Here is a 25,457-nt window from a genome sequence, read left to right on the forward strand (position 1 = left end):
ATTATCATGACTCATAAGGCGGGGGAAATAAAGGAATCGATCCTGCTGTTCTCAGCCGCTCGCCCCTCTCTCTTTTCCTCACCATGGAGCTCTCCCTTCTTCCGTTCGGTCAGCAACAGCGGCTACCAAGCTCTCGTCTCGACGCTCTCCACCACCCGAGCCTCTTCCCATCCTCTGGTACCCCGCTACTCCCCCTCTTTCCCTTTTTTTCTGCCGCTTTCTCTAATCTTGTTACATGTTTCTGGATTCTTTCCTTCCAATACCGCAGCAAGAACGCTCCTGAAGCGAAAGTTGGCGTCTTTGCCGTGTCGCTGCTCCAAAGACCCATCTGCGAGCCCGGCGGGTTTGAGTTCGGTCTTTTCTGAGGTTCTTCCGGCAGATGGAAGGAGATGGTTCTTGGGCTTTCTCCTAGCTTCAGGTAATCCCCGCTTTGATGGGTTTTTTCTTCCTTTCTTTGTAGCACAAGGTTAGTTTTTTAGCCCTCTCTTTCAAGATCGCGCTGATTCTTGAATTCTTGAAACATACTGGGAAATAGAAAGAAAAAGAATGGCGCCCAAGGTTGCCCTTTGACAATGCCTTGCTTTTATTTCTTTTTACTTTTTCATAATCTTTTTTTTTTAAAAAAAAAATGGTTCTTGGAACATACCTGAAAAAGGAATGGTGCCCAAGACTTCAATTCGATAATGCCTTGCTTTATTTTCTGTTTGTTGTTCCAGTTTTTTCTCTAATTAGAAATTGGCAGATCTAATACGCTGTTAATGTAAGATATGATAGTTTCTCTTCGACAATGCTTGGCTTAAATTTCTGTTTGATTTTTCGTAGTTCGATGAGAAATTGGCTGATTTGATGTGTTTTCCCCGTCATATAACTTTTGGGTTCATCCCAAAAGAATGTGATATTAGATTATCGTTTAACTTATGCCCTATTTTTGGATATTAACATTCTTGCATGGTTTTCTTTTCTCTAGTCTGATATTTTTCTTACTAGGCATTGCCTTCTATTGAACAGAGATAATAATAGAATTAGAAGAACAATGGCTTTTTCAGATCGCAACGTTTACTTCTGTGTAACTCAAGATTTAGATTTTTTTGTTTTCCTTTTCACATTTCTATGGTCTTCTAATTTCGAAGCATTAGATGAAATGCAATACTGCACAAGGTAGTATATTAGGTTGTTTTGTTCTGGGGGTTGGAACATGATATGTGTAAACTCTGTAGTTGTAATAAAGGTGGAGTAATTTTATTTCATTTTAGGATGGGGTGAGCTAGGAAATTAGACTTGAGTAATTGTTGTTTGAAATATTCGCAAGAAAGGAAGAAATCAGCTTTATCTGTATTTAGTTGCAAGTGATTTCTGATCTAACATAGCATTGGTTTTCATATTAATTCAGCTGCTGGGCTCAATGTTTGTGGCAAATCTGATGCTGTTTCCACCAGTCGAAGAGCTGTAAGAAAGTTGCTAATCCATAAATTGTATTGACTCGTGAAACAACAAAAGATGCTCTGGATAAGCATTATTTCTCCTTTTTTTTGCAGCTTAGAGCAGCAAAGATACCTGAGAGTGATTTCACTACTCTTCCAAATGGTCTGAAGTTAGTATATCTCTTTTAATTATTAATATTGATGCAATAGTCCTGCCTATTTATTTTGTTAAACCTAATTTAGGCTTACAATTACTATTGGTGGTAAATAAGATCACTTCTTAAAAAGAAGCAAGATCAGGCATATTAATTTTTTTGGTTTTTGGTGCATCTCAAATGATAAGTCACATTATTTTCCACACTAATGTTCTCCTATATTCAAGTTAGTTGTATCCAAGAAATATTTGAATTAATGGATTCTTGGCTTTGGGTCACACTTATTTAGTTATATTTATATGTTACCTAGATATCCTTTTCTGATATTGGCAACTTCATGCGTAAAATAAGTGGAAAAAATGCTGCTTGGTACTAGAACTTGTACATGCCAAGAAGTTAACATTTTTGTATATACTACGCAGAATTCCTAATTGTCATTATGAATTTTGTGAGAATATTAGTTGTTTCTGTTTGTGTTTGCCATTTTAAAGTGTACAGCATTACTTAGGTATTGTTGCTTTGCAGAATCCTGTCTCTCTGTCTCTCATTATTTTATCACTTTTAACTAGGTACTATGATTTAAAGGTTGGAGGTGGGCCTAAAGCCGTGAAAGGATCACGCGTTGCGGTATGATTGTTGCTGTAAGCAAACTTTATTATCTTATCACTTGCAGGACTGAACGTTGATGATGTACCATAATTTCTACTATGCAAATATGTTTATGTGACATCATAAACACCTACAAGCATGCATTTGTATATTGACATGTGCCTGAATGCATGCATACATGCATGCATGAGTATTCTAGCTGAATGAGGCTTCCCTGAAGTATCTGTCTGTAGCTGTACATAAAGTCTATAATACACCAACAGATCTAAAGGTGCTCTACAGTCCAATTGTATTTCTTATCCAATTGTATTTCTTATCTTTATACTGTCAGTTTCATTGAAACAACAATTGCAAGAACTCACCTTGATCAGCTAGTCCAATCAATGAATGCAGACTGTGGGCAATGTTAAGCTCGATGTGGTCTGTGATACTAGGTTGGTGTGTTGAACTTGTACTATAGTGTCATGTCATTTAATGTTCATTACTGATATTTTTTTAATATATATATCTATTTTTGATTTCATCAGACTTGCCTGTTTGGTTTATCTTTTCTTGGTAAGGATAGCTTTTTCTTTTTTGTCTTAACTGAGAAATGACAGTTAAAATGTGGTGAAAAGTAGATGAATATCTGTTTCAACAATTCTGTCCAAAATGATCATCATCTTTATAAAATGAAGCAGATCCATGCCATATTCTTACAGTGAAATTCTAAAATGTATTTCCCCTAATTGATCTAATAATTTTGTCCAAGTACTTACAATCTTTTTGGTCATTCCAAAATTTATTTTTTTTATTTTTGTAATCATTTTAATTTTGAATTCTGTATCATTGACATATTTTAAAATATAACTCATGTTTCAGAAGTCCAAAATTATTCCATATATTTCCTTCAACCTTTGCTTCTTATTTATCTGTCTCTTTCCTCATACATGACGGATATGCTGGTCATCATTATTGTTGTAGGTACATTATGTTGCGAAGTGGAAAGGTATAACTTTTATGACTAGTAGGCAAGGGCTTGGTGTTGGTGGTGGAACGGTATGGTAGATTACGCACACTTCTGTCAACTATAGTTTTTTTCCCCTAAAAAAGGATATCTTAATGATTGTTATAAGTTTTCTATACCCAAAAGAAATCATTTTTGATCAACATAATGACAGTCGTCCACTTTTCATGGTTTTTTATTTTTATCCAGCGTGATATCTTGCTCTTTTTGTATAATAGTTTCTTTTGCAGTTGACTTCAGATGTAATTCATGGTTTAACATGAATTCTGAAGAATGTAATGCTTCAGTAAATTTTTGTAGCCCTAGAAGTACATCTTTCTCATTACTAAAGCTGTCTGACTCTCTGCAGCCTTATGGTTTTGATGTTGGCCAATCTGAGAAAGGAACCGTCTTGAAAGGATTAGATTTGGGGGTTGAAGGAATGCGAGTCGGGGGCCAGGTCTGACTGATTTCACTTTATATACCTCCAACTATTTTTGGAAATGGTTGTGTTTACGTTCATATTATTGGTTTTAACTAGGATAAAGTATTTTAAGAGGTTCTTCAAGGGTCATGTTGAGAATGTAGATGATAGTCAAACTCTATCTTCAACATAGGATTTCTGTCTTCAAACTCGTGATGTGGACAATTGAGGCAGTTTGCTTTGCATTTGCATCGTTTTCAACTAAATATTATAATGGATTTCTAGATGACCTGCAGATTTAACTTTCGTATCCTAGTAGACTATTCTGTTGGAAGACATTTGATCCCTAGTTGCAGAAGAATCTTACTTGTTGTTGCCTGAAGCCATTTCCATCGTGTATACATGGATCCGTTAGGTTTAGCAGAATGTATGGTGAATTTTCAGCAGTAGTTCTAAATGGAAGAAATTTTAGACCAGTCAAATCTAGAGAGGTTCTGGCTCCATCTTGTTTGTCATGAAAACATCCATTATATAAGATATTTATCCTCACACTCTACCTTTCCCTTAATTGATAAAGCTTAAATCTCGATACCACTATGTGAGAAAACTTATAATTCAAGCACTATACTCCTAATTAATATACATTTTTTGTGGTATTTCAATTGTCTTGGAGGTGGCATAGCACTCCCATTGTTGAGGTTTATCAGTTTTTTCCAACTATGTTGATAAAATTGGAGTCTGAAAATCTACCTTACACACCCAATTTTCTTCCTTCTGTCAAGAATTTAGCAATCATTTAGCTAGTAAGGCTGTTTTTGGATAGGTAGATAGTTGATCGGTAGGATTTAGGTGGCTGGCATATGATCACATCAAGTCACTCAATCATTTGATATTGTTGCTGAGGCCATCGATCCTTGAATTCCATTTTGGCTTCCATTCTTGGCTGAACTTACGACCATTGCTTTGCATAATTTTGTACAGTAGACAACTTGTGTGTGGGTGTGGACATGCATGTTTGGACTTAAGTGAGATAAAAAGAAGAATTTTCTATTGTATACTATATGATCCAGTCCTTTTCTGGGGATTGTAGCTGATGCATATTGAATCTAATGTTCATAATTGTGCATTAGATTCTGAGACGGTGAAAAATAGATTGAGGAAAGAAGCAACTAAGGTCATGTCAGATACACCATAAGAAATAGTCAACCATATAAATACTTCAACTTATTTGTGGACCAAAACTTAGTGCTGTAACAAAGAGTTTTAAACCAAAGTGTCTAGACACCCAGTAATTCTGCAGCCTTTAAGTGTGTAATATTGTTTAATGTAAATATAACCATCTTCAAACATTCTCTCTTTGTTTCTTTTACTTTGTACACTGATTTATGGGCATGTGATTTTCAGAGATTGCTGATTGTTCCGCCTGGTTTAGCTTATGGAAGTAAAGGAGTTCAAGAGATTCCACCAAATGCAACAATTGAGGTAAGCAATATTGTCTATTCACTGTCAAAGCAGTTTAAAGTCAAACCATTTATCAAATATGAGTGACACACCCAAATCTTGAGTGCACCTAATTGTGATCATGGCCCTTGAGTCTAAGCGAAGAAATCATGGACATCTAAAGTACTCTCTAGAAGGCTCCTAATATGACACATTCAAAAAAATTGGAAGAAAATTGTCACTAAGTTACAGTAATAACTTTTTTTGCCACTTTTTGACTCAGAAAACCACTATTTTAAAAAGTTATGTGGTCGCATATGAAGAGGCAGCCCCTGAATTGCAGTGCATAAGCCATATGCGATCCCTCTAGGCATTGGGCCGCATAAGTGGGTCACATACTCTTGGTGGCTGCATATTTGCCCGCAGACCCACATATGAGGCTGCATTGGCACCTGCATACTGTATATATTCTCCTGCATACCTTAAGTATTATACATTATGTCCTTTTCATTTATGAGCAATGTACTTCAAAGTCTAAACTTTGTTCTAAACCCACAATTTGTCACTTTTGTTTATGAAATATGGACTTCAAAGTTCTAACCATACTTTGTGGCAAGTTATAGTTTACTCCATTTTGCAAGTTTTAGCATGGTCTATACTTCATAGGATGACATTGTCATTTTATTAGATTAACATGTTGTGTTATGCGAGAACTTAGAATATACACTCAAAAATCTCAAATCAGTCTGAATATGCGTACTTAGTTCTTATTATCTTTTTTGAGTTTTTTTAATTAATTTCTAATTTTTTGCTATGTAAATATGCTTATGCTTTTTATTTATTTTTAAATATTTAAAAAATCAAATCGCATATGTGGCTGTATATGTGCCCTTACCATGTACGCACAGTATGCAGTGACCTGACTGCAAGCATACCACTTCAGCATTTTTAAAACATTGCAGAAAACATGAGAATTTCATCGAGAGCTATGAGATATCAATTTCCGATATTGGAGACATTTTCCCAACAAATCCAAGATCATTGAAATCTGATATTTCTAAAAATTGCATTGCTTTTCCAAAAATCGAAAGAAAATCTTCACTAAATTATGTCTATAGCTTTTCACGATGTTTTGAGCTAGATACAATTGGAATTTCGCCAAGGGACTTTATATATTAATTGCAGATATTGAAAGGACATTTTCAATATTTCATATAATGACCGCTGAATGGTTGAATGGTCAGTACATGGAACCACAAAATTACGAAATTTGGGATTTATAGTAATCAATGAACTACAAAGGAGCCATCCACTAAATTTCAATTTCCATGTTTCGTATATTGTCCACGAAATGGTTTTGTGGTTAGTATATGAGCAACTTGGGGGAAAACTTCCAGTTCCCTCACTCATTTTATTAGTAGATGAAAAAAGAGAGAAAAGGTCTCAGTCTAAGAGTCCTGAGAGTAGGGTCAGAAGCCAACCCTCAATGAAAAAAAAAGCTTCAAATCGCCCGGCACAATTGGGACTCCAATTCCACCGCAGGCCTCTATCAGAAGCAACACCAAAACCCTAGAACCAATTTAACTCGCAAATAAAGGGACCAAGACATCACTTTAAAACCAACTACTGACCAGACCTGTCCACGCCAAAAAGAAAGCAGTCCCTCAACGTGCTAGGGTACCCTGTTGGCGTGCTGGGGGTGAGTGTGCTGGTGCATTCCCATAAACAACTCGGTCCATGCTTGAAGTTTCCTGGATGATACATTCATCCCCCTCTATTCTTGCAGAAGAAGAAACTATGATGCAGAACTGGATGAGCTTGATGCCGCCTCCATGCAAAATGTTGATTCTTCTGCTCCTTCTAAATTGCCCAGCACAGTGCTGCCATGGCATAATCCCAACCAGCCCTCTTTCAAGTAGGAGCCCGCCTCAACCTCCAAACATTCCACAATGACTTCGCTGAAGGCAGTCTTCCTTTAACCTGAAATCTGTTTTGGGGCTCATCCAGAGAGACTGCACAAAACTGCACCAAAGAAAAAAGTGCTGGACGGTCTTGGGGGCTTGTCGACAAAGCACACAATCTTGACCTCCAACGCACCCAAATGGTTTTGTGATCAGCGCGTATAAACACAAAATTTTAGCTATAGTACAATTAGTGAACTATAGAAGAACCTGCTATTAAATTTCATTTTCCTTGTTCCATTTAATTACACTATTTAGAAATCAAAATTTGGGTCAATAAAATTAGATAGTAAAGAGGAACATACCATTAAATTTCATTTCCTGTATTTCATATAGTCATTCCAGATTAATTTTATCAAAACACAAAATTTGGGATTTATTTTAATGAACAAACAACAGAAAGATATTTCAGGAAATTTTATTACTCATGGATAGTGATCCTAGAATAGTTGTGGCTACTACATGGAAATGAGAGATTTTGGGTTTTTATCATAATCAATGAACTACAAAGGGCCCGTCATGTAATTTTTTTTCCATGTTTCACATGTTGACCAAAAGATAGTCATATGGTTATCATATGGAAACATGAAATTTGAGCCTAAATGTAATCAATGAATTACAAAGGGATCAATTTCATGTGAAAATGGTTTTGTGGTCACTATATGGAAAAGGAAAGTTAGGTCTTATTATAGTCAATGAATTATAGAGGAGCCTATCAGACAACAATGGAGCCTATCATACCACAATGTTTTTCTGGTTTCTGGTGATCATAAGGAAATACAGTTTCAACCTAATTGCCTAATTACAGAGGGATTTATCATTAAATCTCATTTCCCAGAATTCTCATGGCGACCGTGGAATGTTTTTGCAGTCATCAAATGGGAAAAACAATGAACCACATAGTAGCTTGTCGTTTTATTTCATTTCCATTTTTCATATGCTGACATGATAGTATCGGGGAATCAATGATCTCATTTCCATTTTTCATATAATGATTGTAGAATGATTCTACAGTCATTATACTAATGCATGAAATTGAAGCTTTGTTGTAATCAATAAACTACAAAGAGACTTGTCATCAAATTTCTTTTGCCATGTTTCACATAGTGACCCTAAAACGATTTCATGGTCACTATAAGGAAACATGAAATTTTGGCCTTAATATAATATGAATAAAACTACTTAGCAAAACATTATTTAATTTCATTTCTAATCAGAGAGTGTTCACAAATTGATTCTATAGTCACTATATGGAAATATGAAGTTTGTGTCTTAATATAATTAATGAACCATAAAGGGAATCTATTGTTACATTTCTCTTACTATTTTTAATAAAGTGACCCCAAAATGGTTCTTGCTCTCTATATGGAAACACAAAAATCAACCTTTATAATAAAAAATGAACTACAGGATAACCTATCATTAATTTTAATTTCCTATGTTTAATATGGTGACCATAAAAATGGTTCGATGGTCACTATATGTGTGATTACTATATGGTCAAAATTAGACCTGTTTATTAAACAGGTAACCCGAGCTGTAACGGCTAGTTTGCTCCGAGGGGCGATTGCTTTGATTTTCGTGCACGGCGGAGATAGAGGAGAAGACGAGGGCCGGGAAGGCGGTGGCTGGAGCCGTTGCGGGTGGAAGCTGAGCTCAACCGGCGTGGGGAAGCTAGGCGATTGGGCAAAGCCCGAAGGTTGAGCAACTCATCGGATCTCTGAGGCGGAGGTGAACCTTTTTGCCCGAACGCTGAGCAACTCATCGGATCTCTGAGGCGGAGGTGAACCTTCGGCGGCTCTTCACGACAGTCCTCGAGCTGTCGAAGGAGCCCTTTGAGGCACCGCGGAAGGAATGGGAGGGCCATACGGTGGTGGTCCGAAGTCTCGACCGTTGGGTGCCGGCAAACTGGGTAGTCCCGGATGTCGCGATCCTGAGAAAGATTGAGGCTGAGGTGGAAGCGGTGCCCTTTGCTGACGACCACCTTGCGCGTTGGTTTAAGTTGATGGCGGATCGGGATCGGGCTTTCATCGGAGGGCCGTGGGTGGTGGCGGGCCAGCTCCTGGCCATGGAGCCGTGGGTTCTTGACTTTGTGCCAAGCTTGGACGCCATGAAGATGACGGTGGTCTGGATCCGGCTATTCCGACTTTCGGTGGAGTATTGGTCGAGCGAGACCATTCTCCGGATCGCGGCCGTGGTTGGTCGGCCGCTCGCCGTCGACGGAATCACAGAGCAACAGAGGATGATGGGGTTCGCTCGGGTGAAGGTGGCCATTGACGCCATCGTGCTGCTGCTGCCTGGAGTCCAAATAAGGGGAAGATGAGGGTGTTGTGGCAACCCTTCGTCTATGAAAATATGTCGGAGTTTTGTTTTAGGTGCGAGTAGATCGGGCATGTAGAGGCAAGATGCATGTTCCCGGCGTTGGTGCTGGCGGAGGAGGGGTGGGATTGGCTGTAGACCCCCACTTCCATAGTGGTGGAGACCAGCAGCGACCTCGGAGAGCGAGACTCGAGTTTGGGGGAGGAGACTTGGAGGCTGATTTTCGGCCCCTGACCGGTGGCGATGTGGATCCGGCCACCGCGTGCAACGAAGGGATTGCTGCGGCCGAGGAAGACGACCAAGTCCACGCCCGAGTTGTCTTCGTCTAGGTTGTAGTCCCCTCTTGACTGTCTGAGTTTGCTTGGCTCCTCATCGGACTTGAACAGCTGGTAGAAGCGGCGAAGGTGGCTCGCTGGCGCTCGCCTCCGAAAGAGCGGCTGGCCGAATAGCGTGGCGACTCGGGATCGGGCTCGGGATCGACCTAGGATCGGTGTCGGGTCGGCTCATGCTTCGACCCGCTCTCTGGCTTGGTGGACTTGTTGGAGGATGCGGGGCTCTGGGCCGGCTAGGGTGCAGGCCGACCTAGAGATTCTAGTGGTAGACACGGGTCGGGCCCATCCAATAAATGGCTCCTAAGCCCGTCTAATCTAGGGCTGGATCGGACTGTAGGGGGTCGGCCCGGGAGCGCGGGTCAGGCCTCATCGGCAGATGACTTGGACGCGCCTTCAATGATCGAGGTGGCTGGGCCTGACTGGGGCCCGAGAGTGGGGGAGCCGGGGGCTGGCCAGCTCTCCGCCTCCTCGCCGGTGTCTTCCTCAGCGAGGGCGGCTCTAGTGTCGTTTCTGCCTCCGACGACCTCTAATCTCCCTCAGTCTTTGCTGACGAGAGCCCCCGAGGAGGTGTTGGACACGAACTCATTAGGGGACGGCAGTTCGAGAAGTTGGGTTGGAGAGCTTGGGTGGTTGGGCCGGACAGGCAGGCGGCGGCGCAGGCGGTAGATAGTGGAGGACTAGAGGCTAGTTGGGTGGCCACTAGCCGTGCTGTGGAGGCTTTGGACCATCTGACTGTTGTGTAGAGGGCGAAGTTGGCGGTGATGGGGGAGAGTGCTAGTTCAGGTGAGTAGGATGGGCTGGGTGATGGGCCGGCCCAGCTTGGAGTCAAGGGACTGGAAGATCTAGGTGGGCATAAGTCGGGGCTCGATTAATAGGGTGGTGTGGAATGAAAATTTTTGCATGGAACTGTACGGGGTTAGCTAAGCCCTCTCTCTATAATTCATTTAGAAAGCTGGTCTAGGTGAATGACTCGGATGTTTGTTTCCTGTGTGAGATGCGGCTTTCTGGAGATGGCGTCTGTCAAGTGCAGCGTCGCCTTGCGACCCCTTGGGAGTCCTTTGCAGTGGAGTCTCGGGAGTTGTTTGGGGGTATCTTGGTGCTATGGAAGCGGGGGGTAGCCACGGTAGATGTTTTTTACAACTGCTCTTAGCAGGTTGTAATGGTTATTTCTAAGCCTAATGAAGCCTTTTGGGTTCTGTGTGGTGTGTATGCCAGTACTGACTACATGATAAGAAAAGTTCTTTGGGGTGAGATCACCAACATTGTCTTCCAGGGTGTCCCAATAGTGGTGGTGGATGATTTCAACTGCATTCAGGGGCCTAGTGAGAAAAGGGACAGTGGGGCCTACATTAATAAAGTGGAGAATGGAGTTTTAGAACTTCGAGAAGGTGTGGTTGTCGTACTCCCAGCTTGGGACATTGTTCGAAAGGCCTGGGGGACGTCGGTGTGAGGTGATGCTATGCAGAGGGTCTCGCGCAGTTTGGAGCTCACCAAGCGTAGGCTTTGCTGGTGGAACCATGAGGTGGTGGGCAACATTTTCAGAAGACTGGAGGAGGTGGAAGCGTCTATCGTTGACCTCCAAGGGAGGGAGGATAATAGTGGCGAGCTTTCGGAGGCTGATATGGTTGTCCTGCGGCAACAGCTGGCTACGCACCACTCCTTATTGCGGCAGCAGGTCTTTTGGAGATAGAAATCCAGAGTCCAGTTGATAAAGAAGGGCGACACGAACACTCGGTTCTTCCACCGGACGATTATTATCAGGAGGCAGAGGAACATGATCCGATCCTTGAGAGATGGGGTAGGGCAGTGGGTGGAGAAGAGTACGGTCAGACAGATTCTGGTCGATTTCTTCAGGTCCAGGTGAACGGAGCACAGCGGCTCTGAGGTGGCTGGCCATATTCTGCGGTCAGAAGTTGAAGTTGAGGCAGTGGAGAATGCAACCTTGTCCGAGCAATGTTGGAGACAGAGGTTGGGCAGGTTGTTTGGGCTCTAACAGAGGACAAAGCCCCTAGGCTGGGCGGGTTCTCTCCTTGTTTAGGTGGTATTGGTGCATCATTCGGAGGGCAGTGGAGGCAATCCAGCTGTTTTCAGAAAGACGTCGATGGCAGATGACTGGAAGGCTACCTACATCATCCCTATTCCGAAGCACCAGGACGCGACGGAGCCCAGCCATTTCAGGCCTATCAGCCTGTGCAGTACGCTCTACAAGGTTATGGCGAAAATCATGGTGGGTAGGATAAAGCCCTTGCTGCCCAACATTATTTGTCAGGAATAAGGAGCTTCCATGGGGCGCCGGAACATTACTGACAATGTCTTAATTGTCTAGAAGATGATGTGGGACCTACAACGGGCTACGAGGCGGCGGAGTTTGATGGAAGTAAAGCTGGATATGGAGAGGGCTTATGACAGGGTACGATGGGGGCTTCCTTAGGCGGTCTTGGAGAGTTTTGGGTTCTATGAGACCTGGATTGCTTGGGTCCTGGGCTGTGTGCGAGGGCCAAGTCATCTCCATTTTGGTAACGAGACACCGTCGCCCTTCTTCCGGTCCACCATCGAGTTTCGCTAGGGTTGTCCCTTGTCCTCATATTTGTTCATTATTTGTGCTGACGTATTTTTCTGTGCCCTGTGGGCAGCTTGTCAGAATCGGAAGTTGAAGGCTTATGCACCAGCCCCTGGTGCCTAACAATCTCTCACCTATTTTTTGCAGATGATTGTCTTCTCCTGGTTAGGGCGAGGGCGAGGGATGCGCTGACACTCATGGGGGTCCTGACGCGGGTGAATCTTCACAAGTCCACCATTTGCTTTAGTCCAAAGATGGAGCCGCGGGTGAGGCGGAAGATCACAGGGCTCCTCAGAATGAGGGAGCAGGATGGGTTGTGAATCTACTTGGGTGTTCCCATCATAGGGAGGAGGTTGCGGGTGTTGGAGTGCTCCAGTGTGGTGCAGTTTGTCCAGGACCGGCTGGAGGGTGTCCTTGCTATCCATAATAAGCAGGTTGACACTAGTTAGGTCGGTCTTGAGCTCCATGCCAATTTACCTCATGTCCAATATTGTTGTTTCGAAGACTGTACTAATAGGAATTGAGCGACTCCTTCGAAACTTTGTTTGGGGCTCGCATGGTGGCGACCATAGGGTACATCTGTTAGCCTAAAAAAGGATCTGCATGCCGATCTACAAGGGAGGACGGAGGGTGCATCCCTTATGGAGTGGAGAGATGCGCTGATTGCTCGACATGCGGTGAGGCTTGTCCTTGAGCCGCAGTGTTTTTGGAGTTAGGTGATGATGGCTCGGTACGGCTGGGTGCAGACCGGTGGGATGTTTTCAAGTAGTCGGAGGTGCTCCTACCTGTGGAAAAAGATTTGTAGATATGTGTCCACTGCCTTGGCAAACTACAAATAGCTGATCGACGATGAGCAGAGTGTGGATGTGGTGGACCCCTGGATGGACTCTCTTCCAATGACTTTGGCCGACCATGGTCAATGTCAAGGCTATGGACGAACTTCGGGTTTGTGATCTGCTCCGGCTGGAGGGGGCGGAGTGAGATATCTGCAGGATCGATCAGTTATCTAGAGAGCATCTCGCAGAATGAGTCCAGCCACTTTTGGTCTGAGGTGTGCTGGTCCGGATGTGAGGGTTTAGAGCACGTCCACCAGACCCAGTGTTAGAGTGGGAGACATCTATTGCATCCTCCAGAGGGAGCATCAGCCGGGGCCGGACTATGCTTGAATCTGGAGATTTGGTCTTCATCCGAGGGGGGCATTATTCCTGTGAAAGTTGGCCTGGGGACAACTGCCGACGAGATTGGTATTAAGTGGAAGGGTACTGGGCGTTCAACCTCAGTGTCTGGATTGCTAGGTGGATGAGACCGTGGATCATGCTCTGCTTCAGTGTGAGCGAGCAAGGGGGTCTGAAGGCTTGTCAAAATTCTGCCGGGTACAAGGAGTCACCTGGGTCCCTTCCTGCAGGCGATTCGTCGATGGGCCGACACTCCCCAAACACGGCAGATGGTCGTTAAGGCAACCTACATTGCTTACCAAATCTGGCTGGCTAGGAATGCCTAGACTTTTGGCGAAAGCGGCCCTTCTCTGAGGTTCATTGTGGAGGGTGCTCGGGTACAAGCAGCTGAGATTATTCATGCAGACCCTTCGTATGGACTTTTGATAGCTCCAGGCATCTGAGGCTCTTTTTTTGCTCGTGTAGTGCCTCAGATGGTGTTTTTCACTTGGTAGCCCCCACCCCCAAGTTTTCTCAAGATCAACTTCGATGGATGCATGCTTGATGGTGGCAGAAGGAGAGGTGCTGGCTTCGTCATCAGAGGCCCGAACTCTAGGGTGGTTCTTGCTGGAGGCTGGTAGATTTTTGACACCTTAATTCTTTGGACGGAGCTGAGGGTGGCATGGGCCGACCTGGGCCATGGCACATGTTGTGGGCTAGTTCAATCATGCTTGAGGGTGACTCAGCTACGGTGATTAGCTGGATTTAGAGTGGCACCAGCGGCGGTGGAGGGTGCCACCCCTTTCTTCAGGATATTCGGGCTATGATCAGTGGCGATGTGGCCTTCTAGGCCAAGCACGTGTTCAGAGAAGCTAATGGGGCCGCGAATTGGATGACCTCGTATGCGGCCAGTCACTCCGGAGGTACCCTGTGGGTTGGGGAATGGGAGTTGCTTAGAGCGCTCCAGGACTTGTTGTTTTTTGATCTTATTGGATGTATCCGTACTAGAACGGTATGAATCATCCATTTTAGCCAAAAAAAAAGTAACCCGATCCGACCCACATAACCCATTTATTAATAAAGTCAAGCCAGGTTAAACGGGTTAAAGGAATTTTTAATAGATTAAATGGATTTAGATATGTTAAACAGGTTAAGTTGGTCGGGTTAAATATGCATAGACCTGCAAACTTCTACTACTATGTGTGTGTATATCACTAGTAAATATAAATCTTCTCTCCCCATAAAATAGCAAGCACCTAATCTTAAGCATATACACATAATTATGTATGGACATGCTTGGATTTGTTTGTGGGTCTTGCTTTTCTAGAGCTTGTATAGACTTTTCCCCCTTCCTTCATCTGAGCAATTTGGCCTGCTCTAAGGCTAGATGTAAGTTGTTAGAACAACCATTGTTGCACAGGTAATATGGCGATTTCAACCAACATTTTACTTGGTAATCTAGTATGAATGTCTCCCTAGATATTAACTATTTTGCTCAACCATTTTGCCAGTTCTCCCACAGTTTTAGCATTGAAAATATCATTTCTGATAAAGGAGAATATATCTTGGACTCCTTCCAAGAGCTTAGTGTAGTATTTAGCACCCTCTTGGACTTGTAGGTCTTAGATCCCAACTCTATAAGGAGTTTGGGATTTCAAAGTGGTGTTGCTGTAGATTGTCATGCAAGGCGTTAAAATGAAGTGCTGGCCTGATTACAATATGAGGGGCTAACAGGCATGGATGCAGCAGATATATGGTTCAGAATGTGAAAATGGCTGATTAGTCTTGCTAAATAAGGTTTGAAAAAGCATCCTTTCTGGCATGTTTTCCTGACCAATTGTTTGGAATTTTAGTCTGTCCTCAAAAAGATTATATTCTAATATTTGGGGTCCTATATTCAGATTGTTGATGCAGCAACTTTTCATCAAGTCTGAAGCCGAACCTAGTTTCTTCTCCTTATGTTGATGTAGCTTCAGTTTATTCCAGCACCTATTCATGAGTATTGTAAATGGAATCATTTTATAAGGGAATATCCTTCACAGAGGAAAAGATAAAATCTTGATAATATGATGTTGCTTCTCGAATTCTCTTCTATCTGTCAAAAGCTCATTTGAGAATGATTGTGTTCTCTGCACAACAAAAGTATCGTACATAAACAATTATAAATAAATAAATATTCTATGCATGCTGAAATTACGAAGCTTCACTGCCACAGAGTACCCATCAAGACCAAGAAACAATTAGATATAAGCTAATTAACCACATCTTAGAAATAGATAGCTTTCATATTGCTAGATCAACGACATAGATTCATTCCTTACCTACCTATTCTAGTCTTTGTAGAAAATAGATAAATTGATCTTTGTACTCATTTTGCATACACAATCTTTCCCCGCCCCACAAACCCCCGCATCCCGCCTCCCCCAATTCCTGCACAGCCCCACCACCCAAAAATAAGAAGAAAAAGGAAAGAGAAGAAAGAAAAAAGAAGACCAGAAGTGAGGTGGACTATGGAGGATGGTCCTACCCTAACCAGGCTCAATCAGTGATTGGGTGTATATCCCATAATCGTGCCAATCCTGCCAGCGAATGCACATATTGATCACATCACCATGGCAATACATATGAGCACATGATCGCCGCATCACATCTGCAGTTCAGTTCCCCATCTACACAGTGCTCCTTTCAGGGAACCTGAATATCCATGCCACCAACAAATCACATGTGATGAACCTCAAAAATGTAACTTCCTCCAAAGAAGGGCAAGGCACCAACCATTGAGCCAAGCCCTGGTTGGTATTCCATGTCTCAATGATTACCAAGAATTCGGTAACTTGGTTGCTGAAGATGAGCTCTGTATCGGCACTGCTAGAGCACCCAATAAAACCAGAAAAGAACCATAACCTACATTCTCAACTTCTTGCTGTAGGCTAGATAAGCTTCCTTTATACTTATTATATATCATTGTGGTGAATAAAAAATTTACTTTGCAGAATTAAAAGCTATGAATTCAATGAAGTTTTTTAAGTTATTTGAAGTAATCTTCCATAAAGATCATCCATGGATATTCTTTAATTCCTTTATCCAAATATCTTCAGGAAAAGAAATGTTTACAAGTGTGTATCCTCAATGTGACTGTCATTTGCAATAAGCTGTTCGCATGTATGCATTCCCCATATTAATTCCACATTAGAACAATTGAAAGCATATGATTACCATTTGTGCTTCAACATTGTTTAACTGCCTATGCACTTGGCAGGTGTAAATCAATCCAGTCTGAGACTTCCTATACTGTTGACATTGCCATTCATCCTTTCTCTAGGATTCTGTACCCTTGTCTCAAGGCTTGCTTGTGAGCTGGGACCATTTGATATTTAAAAATTAAGTATATCTAGTATCATTTTATCTTCAAGGAACCCCCATGGACCTATGTATGGTTGTGTTTTCTATCTAGTTCAGTTTATTATTGTGATGTCTTAACTCTGATATTACAAGGGCATATAATAAAAGGATAAAAAGCTCTATCTTTCAAAATTTTCTTAAGGAATCATACAAGAAAGATTTAGAAAATTAACTTAACAAAAAATATTTGTTTATGATAAGTAATTTGGTGCTATTGCTTTCAATCATGAATAACTAATACTCGATTTTTCTAGAGGGCCTACTTCAGGTTGGGTCCCAGTTTCGTTCTTCTTTCCTTTTCTGTGGGTAGTCTTGGTTTGGTTGATAAGTAATGAAAATTTACAGCCCATATTTTAGATTTTGTGTTGCTGCTCATCCTATTTTTATGTTTTCTTCTATTTGATTCACTGGGGCATTTGCATGTCCTTTCATCTGATTCTACCGAAGTATCACTGAATACTGAAGTTGTTTTTTCTTTTGCTGATTGTTTTTGGGAATTGTCTACTTTCACTTCATATATGTATACTTAGCTGTTTATTAACGGCATTTCTGAATAAGGCTCTCATGTATTCTTTTTTAAGCTGCAGTTAGATGTTGAACTTCTAGCAATCAAGCAAAGTCCTTTTGGGTATTTATCAACACTAACCCGCATTTTCACCTATATTCTTTTCTGTCTCTGTTTGAAAATTTTGTTTCAGAGTTTATTGAATTTTGAGGTGTTCTACAGGTCTAGTGTGAAGCTTATTGAAGGGTGAAAATTATATCCTTTGTTCGCCTCACTGGCTTAGAACAGAGGGAATGCACTACGAATGTTCCCCTGATTTGTTTATCATTGTGGTAAGTTGCAATAAAAGAGGGAATTAATTCTTTTGGGGACTGCCTCGTAATTGTTCATTCCATATCTTATTTAAATTTGATGATCCAAATATATGCTATACCATGGCTGGATTTCAGTCATCTCACTATTGTATGAAGAATATGCCTGTCCCCATAACAGGGACATACAAACTTTTCCCTACTGAACCGATAATTAGAATATGCATCTATTTTTTCATGCATGAATTTAGTTTGTCTGCATCTTCGTATGGCGGCAGATTTGATGTTTGCAGTTCAAACAAATTTGTTGTTTCACTGCAGGAAATCAAGGAATTTGTTTGGCAAAGGAACAACGTGAAATTAAGTAATTCGATCTTGTACACAACAGAATAAAACCAGATAGCATGACAACAGTTTCAATGTATGTCGAAAGTCAGCTTGTAATTATTCTTTAGAAGTCAATTCAATATGCTTTATTGATGGCATATATCTATTGCTTTCTTGGCTGTTCTATGAAAGTTTTACGCCACTATTTTCTCCTTTGAACTCCAATGAACTAGTAATTTCTCTCCAAGACACCAGGGTTCTGCTAATATATTGCAGGAGCTTAAGACATGTCTGACGACCAAGCAGAGTCGATCTTGGAGTTTGCTTGGGGTCCAGCCCAAAGAGTTTTGCAAAGAAAGAAAGGCAGCAAACTGGATTCCAAAACCCGTTGGCGGGAGAGTGGCTGGTAGTTTTAACCCAGGGCGACGTAGAGGGAATAAGAGTCACCTCAGGGCAAAGCAATAGAAAAGAATCTTTATGTCTCCCGCAACCTTTACTACTTTATTAAGACAATGGCATTTTCGAACCTTTCTCTATGGAGAGGGAGAAGAAGAGAACCGACGAAATCAATCCTCTTCTTCTTCTTCTAAAGGTTGCCATTCCATTAGCGTTTCCCTTGGCCGGTTTTGTGCTATCCACTCTCGCAACAAATAGTAGAACAAAGGGAACAACCCAGTCTACTTGTCCACCCCAAGAACAAATGGATTCCACCATTTCCGTTTCTCAGGACGAGCATGGGGAGGGCGAGAGATCCCATGGCCTGAACTCATCTTCCATGTGCCAGGAAAAAGGGGAGCAAGAACCAGAAAGGAGAGAGCCTTTGGTAAGCTCGCATAACTCTAGTTCCCTGGAGATCACGAGGGTGCAACGCTCCAAAAACAAGAGAGAGATTTCGATCGTGCAATCCCAGGATGGGCCAGATTTAGAAGAAGACATCGAAACTCTCAAGTCTAGTTCCCATGGCCTGAACTCATCTTCCATGTGCCAAGAAAAAGGGGAGCAAGAACCAGAAAGGAGAGAGCCTTTGATACGCTCGCATAACTCTAGTTCCCAGGAGATCACGAGGGTGCAGCGCTCCAAAAACACGAGAGAGATTTCGATCGAGCAATCCCAGGGTGGGCCCAATTTAGAAGAAGATATCAAAGCTCTCAAGTCTAGTTCCCATGGCCTGAACTCATCCTCCATGTGCCAAGAAAAAGGGGAGCAAGAACCAGAAAGCAGAGAGCCTTTGATAAGCTCGCATAACTCTAGTTCCCTGGAGATCATGAGGGTGCAACGCTCCAACAACAGGAGAGAGATTTCGATCGAGCAATCACAGGATGGGCCCCATTTAGAAGAAGACATCGAAACTCTCAAGTCCCAGATAGCTGCCCTTCAAGAGAAGGAACATGAGTTTGATTCCCGAATTTATCACTACTGCAATCTAAAAGAACAGGAATCTGCAATCCAAAAGCTTCAAATCATGTGTTTGGGTTTCAAACTCGAGTCTCTGGAAGCTCAAAATCAGAGGCTTGAGGATACAATTGTGGAGCTCCGAGAAGCTGTGAAACAGTATGACACGATGAAGGATGTCCTCAAATCGCTCCAGCGGAAGGTGAAGAAGCTTCAAAAGACAAATAGACTGCATTCTCGCCTCATTCACCAGCAGGCTCTGAACCTTGATGCTAGAGAAGTCGATCTGTTTGTGGCAAAACAAGAGTCGAAACAAGCTATCAAAGAAATCAAAGATTTGGCCGATCAACTGCACCACGACGACAAAGCAATAGAGGAAAAGCCCGACCAGAGAACACTAATCTTTCATGTATCCATCAAACGTTGCTACTAATCTACTGGAAATAAACTAACAAATGATTTCTTGTTTTCTGACAGGATGAGAAAGAGCTAATGATGGAAGATGACGACACGCTGAGACTGAGCAAGAAAGAATTGTTAGATCAACTAGAGCGGTTCCGAGAACAGTGGTATGCTGGTGTGGAGGAGATGATTTATCTAGGATGGATTGGTGCATGCTTGAGGCATGAGGTATTGGTGAATCAGAAGGAAGAAGATAAGAAGCCGGTGGGAGACCGTTTGGTGGTGGAACTACCAATAGACGATCGGTCTAATCATGGCATCACGGAACTCCACGATTCAGATGGTTCATCATCGGTTGCAGACCTTGGAGATGCCACCATGGAGCTCGCAGTAATGAAGCATCCTCATTCAGGCTCCACGAAGCCAAGATTTCTCCACAAGATTAAAGGTTGGGCAAAAGGAAAGGGGAGATCTAGACTATGGTGCGACCGAGACCGAGCCTCCTCGGAGAGATGGCTCGGCGCCAGGGAGACAGTGTTGGAAAGAAGCTTTTAATGTCACAAATTATTATGCAAAATTCCTCTGACGACCTAAAGATTTGTCGCTCTTGCATGTAAATTCTGATCATAAATATATTTCATGTTGTGATCATGCCATCCTTTTAATTTTCCTTCGTATCCAGCACTTCCCTGATTCTTTCCACAAGTTAAAGAAAAGAAAAGAGCGTGCAGTTTTTTTTGGAGCATCACCAGAACCACTTGCCTTCTACTTTAGACATTCCCTGACGTACGAATGCATGTGCATGGCAATCAGTGTCAAGAAAAAGATACGTAAAAGAAGGTAAATCAAAACTAGGACTTAATAGTAAATTCTTTAATTCAAATAAATAAAGAAAATCTATAAAAATCAATGGTTCATGCGATCCCAACCATGTATCAGTTATTCCAATCGTAATTTGTAGAATTGGGCTCTCTATTTTTTTTTTTGGTAAAAACGGCAATTTATATAGCTCTAACGTGAGTACATCCTGCTAAATTACACTACAGGAATAGTGACTTTTACCGGCGCTTTTATTGGCCTTTACCGACGCTTATTAGCGTCGGCAAAAACCCCGCCTACGCAAAAGCAAGCGTCGTAGACGCGTCGATGATACCTGAGTGGGAAAGATTTTTGCCGACGCGCAAGGAAGGCGTCGGCAAAACCGGGTATTTACCGACGCTTAGGAAAGCGTCGGTGTAGATCTTTTGCCGACGCGAATTAGCGTCGGCATAGACTACCACCTTGCGTGGTTTTATAGTTGATGTTTTTTTGCCGACGCTTATAAGCGTCAGTGAAAGTCTTTCTTACGGGCCAAATTTGGTTTTTAACGACGCTTTAAAGCGTCGGGAGTGGGATTTTTTTTAAAAAAAATATTAATAAAACACATGCATATTATAAATCAACATTTACGCCAATATGAACCTGCATTACATTTACATCAACACAAATATTCAAATCATTCAAAATATTCATCTTGTCATATATGATTAATAAATTTAGAATTACAATGTTCTTTGAAAAATATAAGAAAGATACATATAAAACTCCTTAAATAACAGTCTAAAAAGTATCAGGGACCGGATTCAGCACCATCATCATCTCTATGAGCTGTTGAAGTATCAGGAATCTACAAAAAAAAAGAAGAGAAACTTTAGAAGTTAGAAATATGAAAATTATTAACTCATGCAAAATAAGTGATGATTATGTAAAGTCATCAAATACATATAGTTATTTACCTGAGGAGGGAGAAATCGCTGTAACATAGATGAAATATGCTCAAGCTGAGACTGCAAAGTTTGTTGGTTCTGCTTCAGCTCCGCCAACTCTGCTTGATGGCGATCCTTCATATCTTCAATTGTTGCCCGAAGTCTACTAATTTCTGCATTGCTACTGCCTTCTCCAGCATTTCTAGTATACATGCCTACTGCAGACAACTGAGTGGGGGTAACCCCAACGCCATAACCCCTCACTCTACCATAACGCTCTGGGCCCAATAATTCAGCGAGCACCTGAGCTTCGACATGACTGGTCGCGTCGGATGATGAGTCATCCCCGACGCGCTCTGAAATAAGAGTTGTTGCCCTGTCCTATATCTCTCAAAAGAAAAAGTCATATTAATGTATGCCAATAATAGAACTAATAAAAATATCGTTGAAAGATTCAAAGATGAATACATACGACTATATCTCTTGACTCCTCCCGAACAAAACTGCCATCTCGGTGGGTGTGAGTCATCTTATAAAACTCCACCTTACCAGGCTCCCTCCCATTATCATCCATCTACAACAAAAGATATATTGGCAAGCTAGTTATCATAATACATGCTATATGATAGAACAATTTAAAATAGTTTCAAAGAGTTTCAAAAAAACTTACGAATTCAGCTTTACATCGAGCATAACTCATCGAGCCTGAAGTATGAGGAACAGTTTGAGAGGCTCGTGCAGCTCTACCAATATTGGAATATGTCTTCCCAAAAAAGGAATAAACAATATAAATTTGTAATCTAAATTATTAGTAGATACAATATAAGGTATTGAAAAAAATATACACAACCTGAGCTTTCTCGGAAAACCAATAGTGGACAAGCTCCCTCCACTGATGAGGGATTACATCAGGAGGACAAACACGGGCTACCTCCTCTTCTGTCATACCATCGTGCTTCCAGTCCGCCTTTAACTTGGCCCTATATTCTTTCCACTTGCGGTTGACGGACTTCAGCACCCAATCATGACTCTCTTTAGGGAGCAAAAACTTTTTCTACATCAAAGTAATTAAAGAATGTTATAACAATGTTAAATCAAAAAATAAAATTGTGATAGTAAGCAAATTCAATTCTTTACCTCAATAACTTTAAGAAGCTCAACCTTATACGAAGGAAGCATTTCATTCCATTTCGTATAATTGAGCGGACACAACTGACCCTTCCGCGCAACCGATCCTAGAAAAGTCGATAAAATGCTTGCAGCCCTCTTAATAGGCTGCCCCAGTTAATTGCAATGCACCACAATCTTCTCATCCTCGCGTAGGCTCCACACGTCCCGTGCTCGAGTGGGTCCTCGTGTCCTCCTCACTCTTCCTAGTCCATCTATAAAAATAAAATAAAATATCCATCCATTAAATAAAACATTAAAGGCAAATGATTTAATATAATTAGATTGTAAAAAAAATTAATATATAAAATGTAAATCAAATTACCCTGGATGTTCACGTCATCCATGTCTGGACAATCAGCAGGTGGCACGTGCTCAGACTGAGACTCGTGCTGAGAGTGAGACTCATGCTGAAAATGGGACTCGTGCTGCTGCGGCTCGTCGGGCTGCTGAGACTGCAGGGACTGATCGGAAGAAGATCCCACAGACGTGTATTGAAACTCAACATCTTTGAATCGTTTTCTTCGCGGCATGTTGTTACCTAGTATGCACAAAAAGAAGCAATATATCAACCTGTACAGAGAAAGACAGTCATTCTCTGTTATTACCTCATGATGATTATGCCACATGTTAAATGCTGGAGTTTCTCCTGGCTTAAAATGCAGAATTCAATCATTTTTACCTCAGTAAGTGAGACCAAAAGGCAGTTCACCTTGCATGGAGAAGCAACTGAAAGATCATACTTTTTGCACCATATAGTAGCGACCGCATTGAGGATCCCTGATAATTGATGTATCTTGCAGAATAAACTGTTTCATCTGCTCTCTGTCACATTCTCAAATTTAATGAGGTAAATCCTGTTCTATTCAGAAACTTAATATATGCTACTGATTAGCTCTTCTTTTATTCATAATGCAAATTAACTTCTTTGGGTGCATATCCTGCATCAACCATCTGACTGTTAACCCCTTAAATGTCTTATTAATACTTCATGGCTTTGTGTTGCTTTCCTTTCCTTTCACATCATGCTGAGGATCTCTAGTGAAGTGACTGTTAACTCCTTTGTTTGAACGTAGGGAAATACTTGCTGAACTTACACATGAGATACAAGACAATGTTCAGACATGGGGGAATATGGCATTGAAATTATTTCAATAGAGGTTTTATCTAAGCACTAGGAAAGTAATGTTTGTGCTATCATGTCTTATAAAATGAAGTAACTGAATGATCAGATGAGTATCATTTGAGATAGAGCATGACTATAAGTGATGATCCACATTTTAATTCCGATGCCAATCAGAAAGCCAAGATATGAAAGCGATTCATGGCCAAAACTTACAAGTTTGTTTGAAAAGATTGCGAATGTAAATAAAGCAGAAAATCAGAGGCACAAAAAGAAATGCTGATTTTTATTAAAAAAACTACAAATTACTTGAATAAATATATCCTCCTTTTAATTACCTGATTGATCATCCTCCTAGTCTTTAACCAACATATCATGATTTTACCACATCACTTAAGAGCAGGAGTTTTGTTGTCTCAAGAAGTATATAACTGATCCAACAGCTCATTGATCCATCTCTCAAAGCATTATAGTCTTCTCAATACCAAAAATTAGTTTCTGAAAAGTTCCACCCCCAACATAATAAAGACATTCACCAAAAAGCCATCAGTAGCTACTGTTTTTCAAAAACAAACTCTATTTGAGAGACAATCGTTCAATCCATGCACAGGCCAAACCAAGTCCTCACCCATAAGCACAGAATTATGGTATCTTCTCAAAAACCTACTATTCTTTGCAGAAAACAGAACTTCTTTCACAGACGCACCCTCCACTCCTAATATGTCCGATTTGCGCATTGCAGTATCGGACAGAGTCAGCTCCTAATATTTTTCTGCAAGTTATTTCAATAGCCTCCATTGGAATTATTGCAGCTTCCAAGCAGGGTTTGATGTCGACCATCACCAGGACTGCTGTTGTCTCAGCAGCGGTACTGTGCTTCCTCGCATCCAGGTGGCTGTCTCACTTCATCTACAAGAATTTCTATTTCCATGACTACAGCCATGCTTTCAGATGATTGTTCTAGATTTTGCCCTTTCTCTGTAAACAGATCGAAATGCTTATGTATCTATTATTTTCTTCCAAAGAGCTTGCAATTTTAGTTGCTGATATTGCTTGTTGATCCTGAAGACTACTGATTTTATTACCAAGTAGAGCTATTAGCCAGTCATTCTTAGGGGGAACTTGCTGTATGCAAAACCCTTGAATACTAAAAGGCAGAAGAGTACGAATGTATGCAATTAAGAAGTAATCATCCCGAACCCCCCAACCCCTAACCCAGCAGCTTAATTATGTTCCTGAAATCACTATGTTGAATATATCTAATGAACAAGCAGCGCAAAAACATACATCATGACTTAACTGCCTTATCTAATCGATATATGAGAACGACAAAATAAAGATCAAATGATGCGCCTAACTTCTTGCAATACAATCTTCATATCACAAATATTTGCCAGAGGTACCAACATGCCCAAATTTTTTTCTTAACAAGTTTGGCTTTATAAACCCACAGAAGGTTGTAGATACTCTTCCTAAGAAAATCCCTTGTTGCTCATTGAGTCATTTCTAAAATCTCCAAGAACCCTATTATTTATTAGTCAATAAAACGAGATGTCGATTGCCTTACAGCAAGAACCAGATCAACAAATAAAAGAAGAGGGTTTGAAATGCCGGAGAGGGTTGGGGAAAAAACTCACCTGCTATTAAATGCCGGAGAGGAGGGAGGAGGAGAGGAGCTCGCCGTCGGACGTCGCTCGGCGCCGGAGTGGACAAGGATCGGCCG

The 25,457-nt window shown here is 41.5% G+C and overlaps 3 protein-coding genes across 4 annotated transcripts; 2 read left to right on the forward strand and 1 right to left on the reverse strand.

The window, feature by feature from the left end:
• The first annotated feature begins 19 nt into the window (after positions 1-19).
• On the forward strand, positions 20-18,063 carry LOC103710181 (peptidyl-prolyl cis-trans isomerase FKBP16-4, chloroplastic). 2 transcript variants are annotated; one of them, XM_008795819.3, is made up of 11 exons: positions 20-177; positions 269-418; positions 1,391-1,446; positions 1,536-1,591; positions 2,146-2,203; positions 3,149-3,223; positions 3,541-3,630; positions 4,999-5,076; positions 17,350-17,390; positions 17,490-17,599; positions 17,900-18,063. In XM_008795819.3, the coding sequence occupies exons 1-10, from the start codon at positions 84-86 to the stop codon at positions 17,515-17,517; spliced, it is 726 nt and encodes a 241-aa protein (XP_008794041.2). In that variant the 5' UTR covers positions 20-83; the 3' UTR covers positions 17,518-17,599; positions 17,900-18,063. The 2 variants fall into 2 exon arrangements, with proteins under 2 accessions (XP_008794041.2, XP_017699049.2); XM_017843560.3 differs by lacking the exon at positions 3,149-3,223.
• A 152-nt stretch (positions 18,064-18,215) lies between these two features.
• LOC103710207 (protein CHUP1, chloroplastic) lies at positions 18,216-20,380 on the forward strand. The gene is made up of 2 exons (XM_017843559.3): positions 18,216-19,673; positions 19,775-20,380. The coding sequence occupies exons 1-2, from the start codon at positions 18,441-18,443 to the stop codon at positions 20,252-20,254; spliced, it is 1,713 nt and encodes a 570-aa protein (XP_017699048.3). The 5' UTR covers positions 18,216-18,440; the 3' UTR covers positions 20,255-20,380.
• Positions 20,381-22,703: 2,323 nt separating this feature from the next.
• On the reverse strand, positions 22,704-23,670 carry LOC113463136. Its single transcript, XM_039114637.1, has 2 exons — positions 22,937-23,670; positions 22,704-22,826 (listed from the first exon to the last, which is right to left on the reverse strand). Exons 1-2 carry the CDS (start codon positions 23,238-23,240, stop codon positions 22,729-22,731), a joined length of 402 nt encoding a protein of 133 aa, XP_038970565.1. The 5' UTR covers positions 23,241-23,670; the 3' UTR covers positions 22,704-22,728.
• Between the last annotated feature and the right edge of the window lie 1,787 nt (positions 23,671-25,457).

The sequence above is a fragment of the Phoenix dactylifera genome, chromosome 16 (assembly GCF_009389715.1).
Source record: "Phoenix dactylifera cultivar Barhee BC4 chromosome 16, palm_55x_up_171113_PBpolish2nd_filt_p, whole genome shotgun sequence".
NCBI lineage: Eukaryota > Viridiplantae > Streptophyta > Magnoliopsida > Arecales > Arecaceae > Phoenix > Phoenix dactylifera.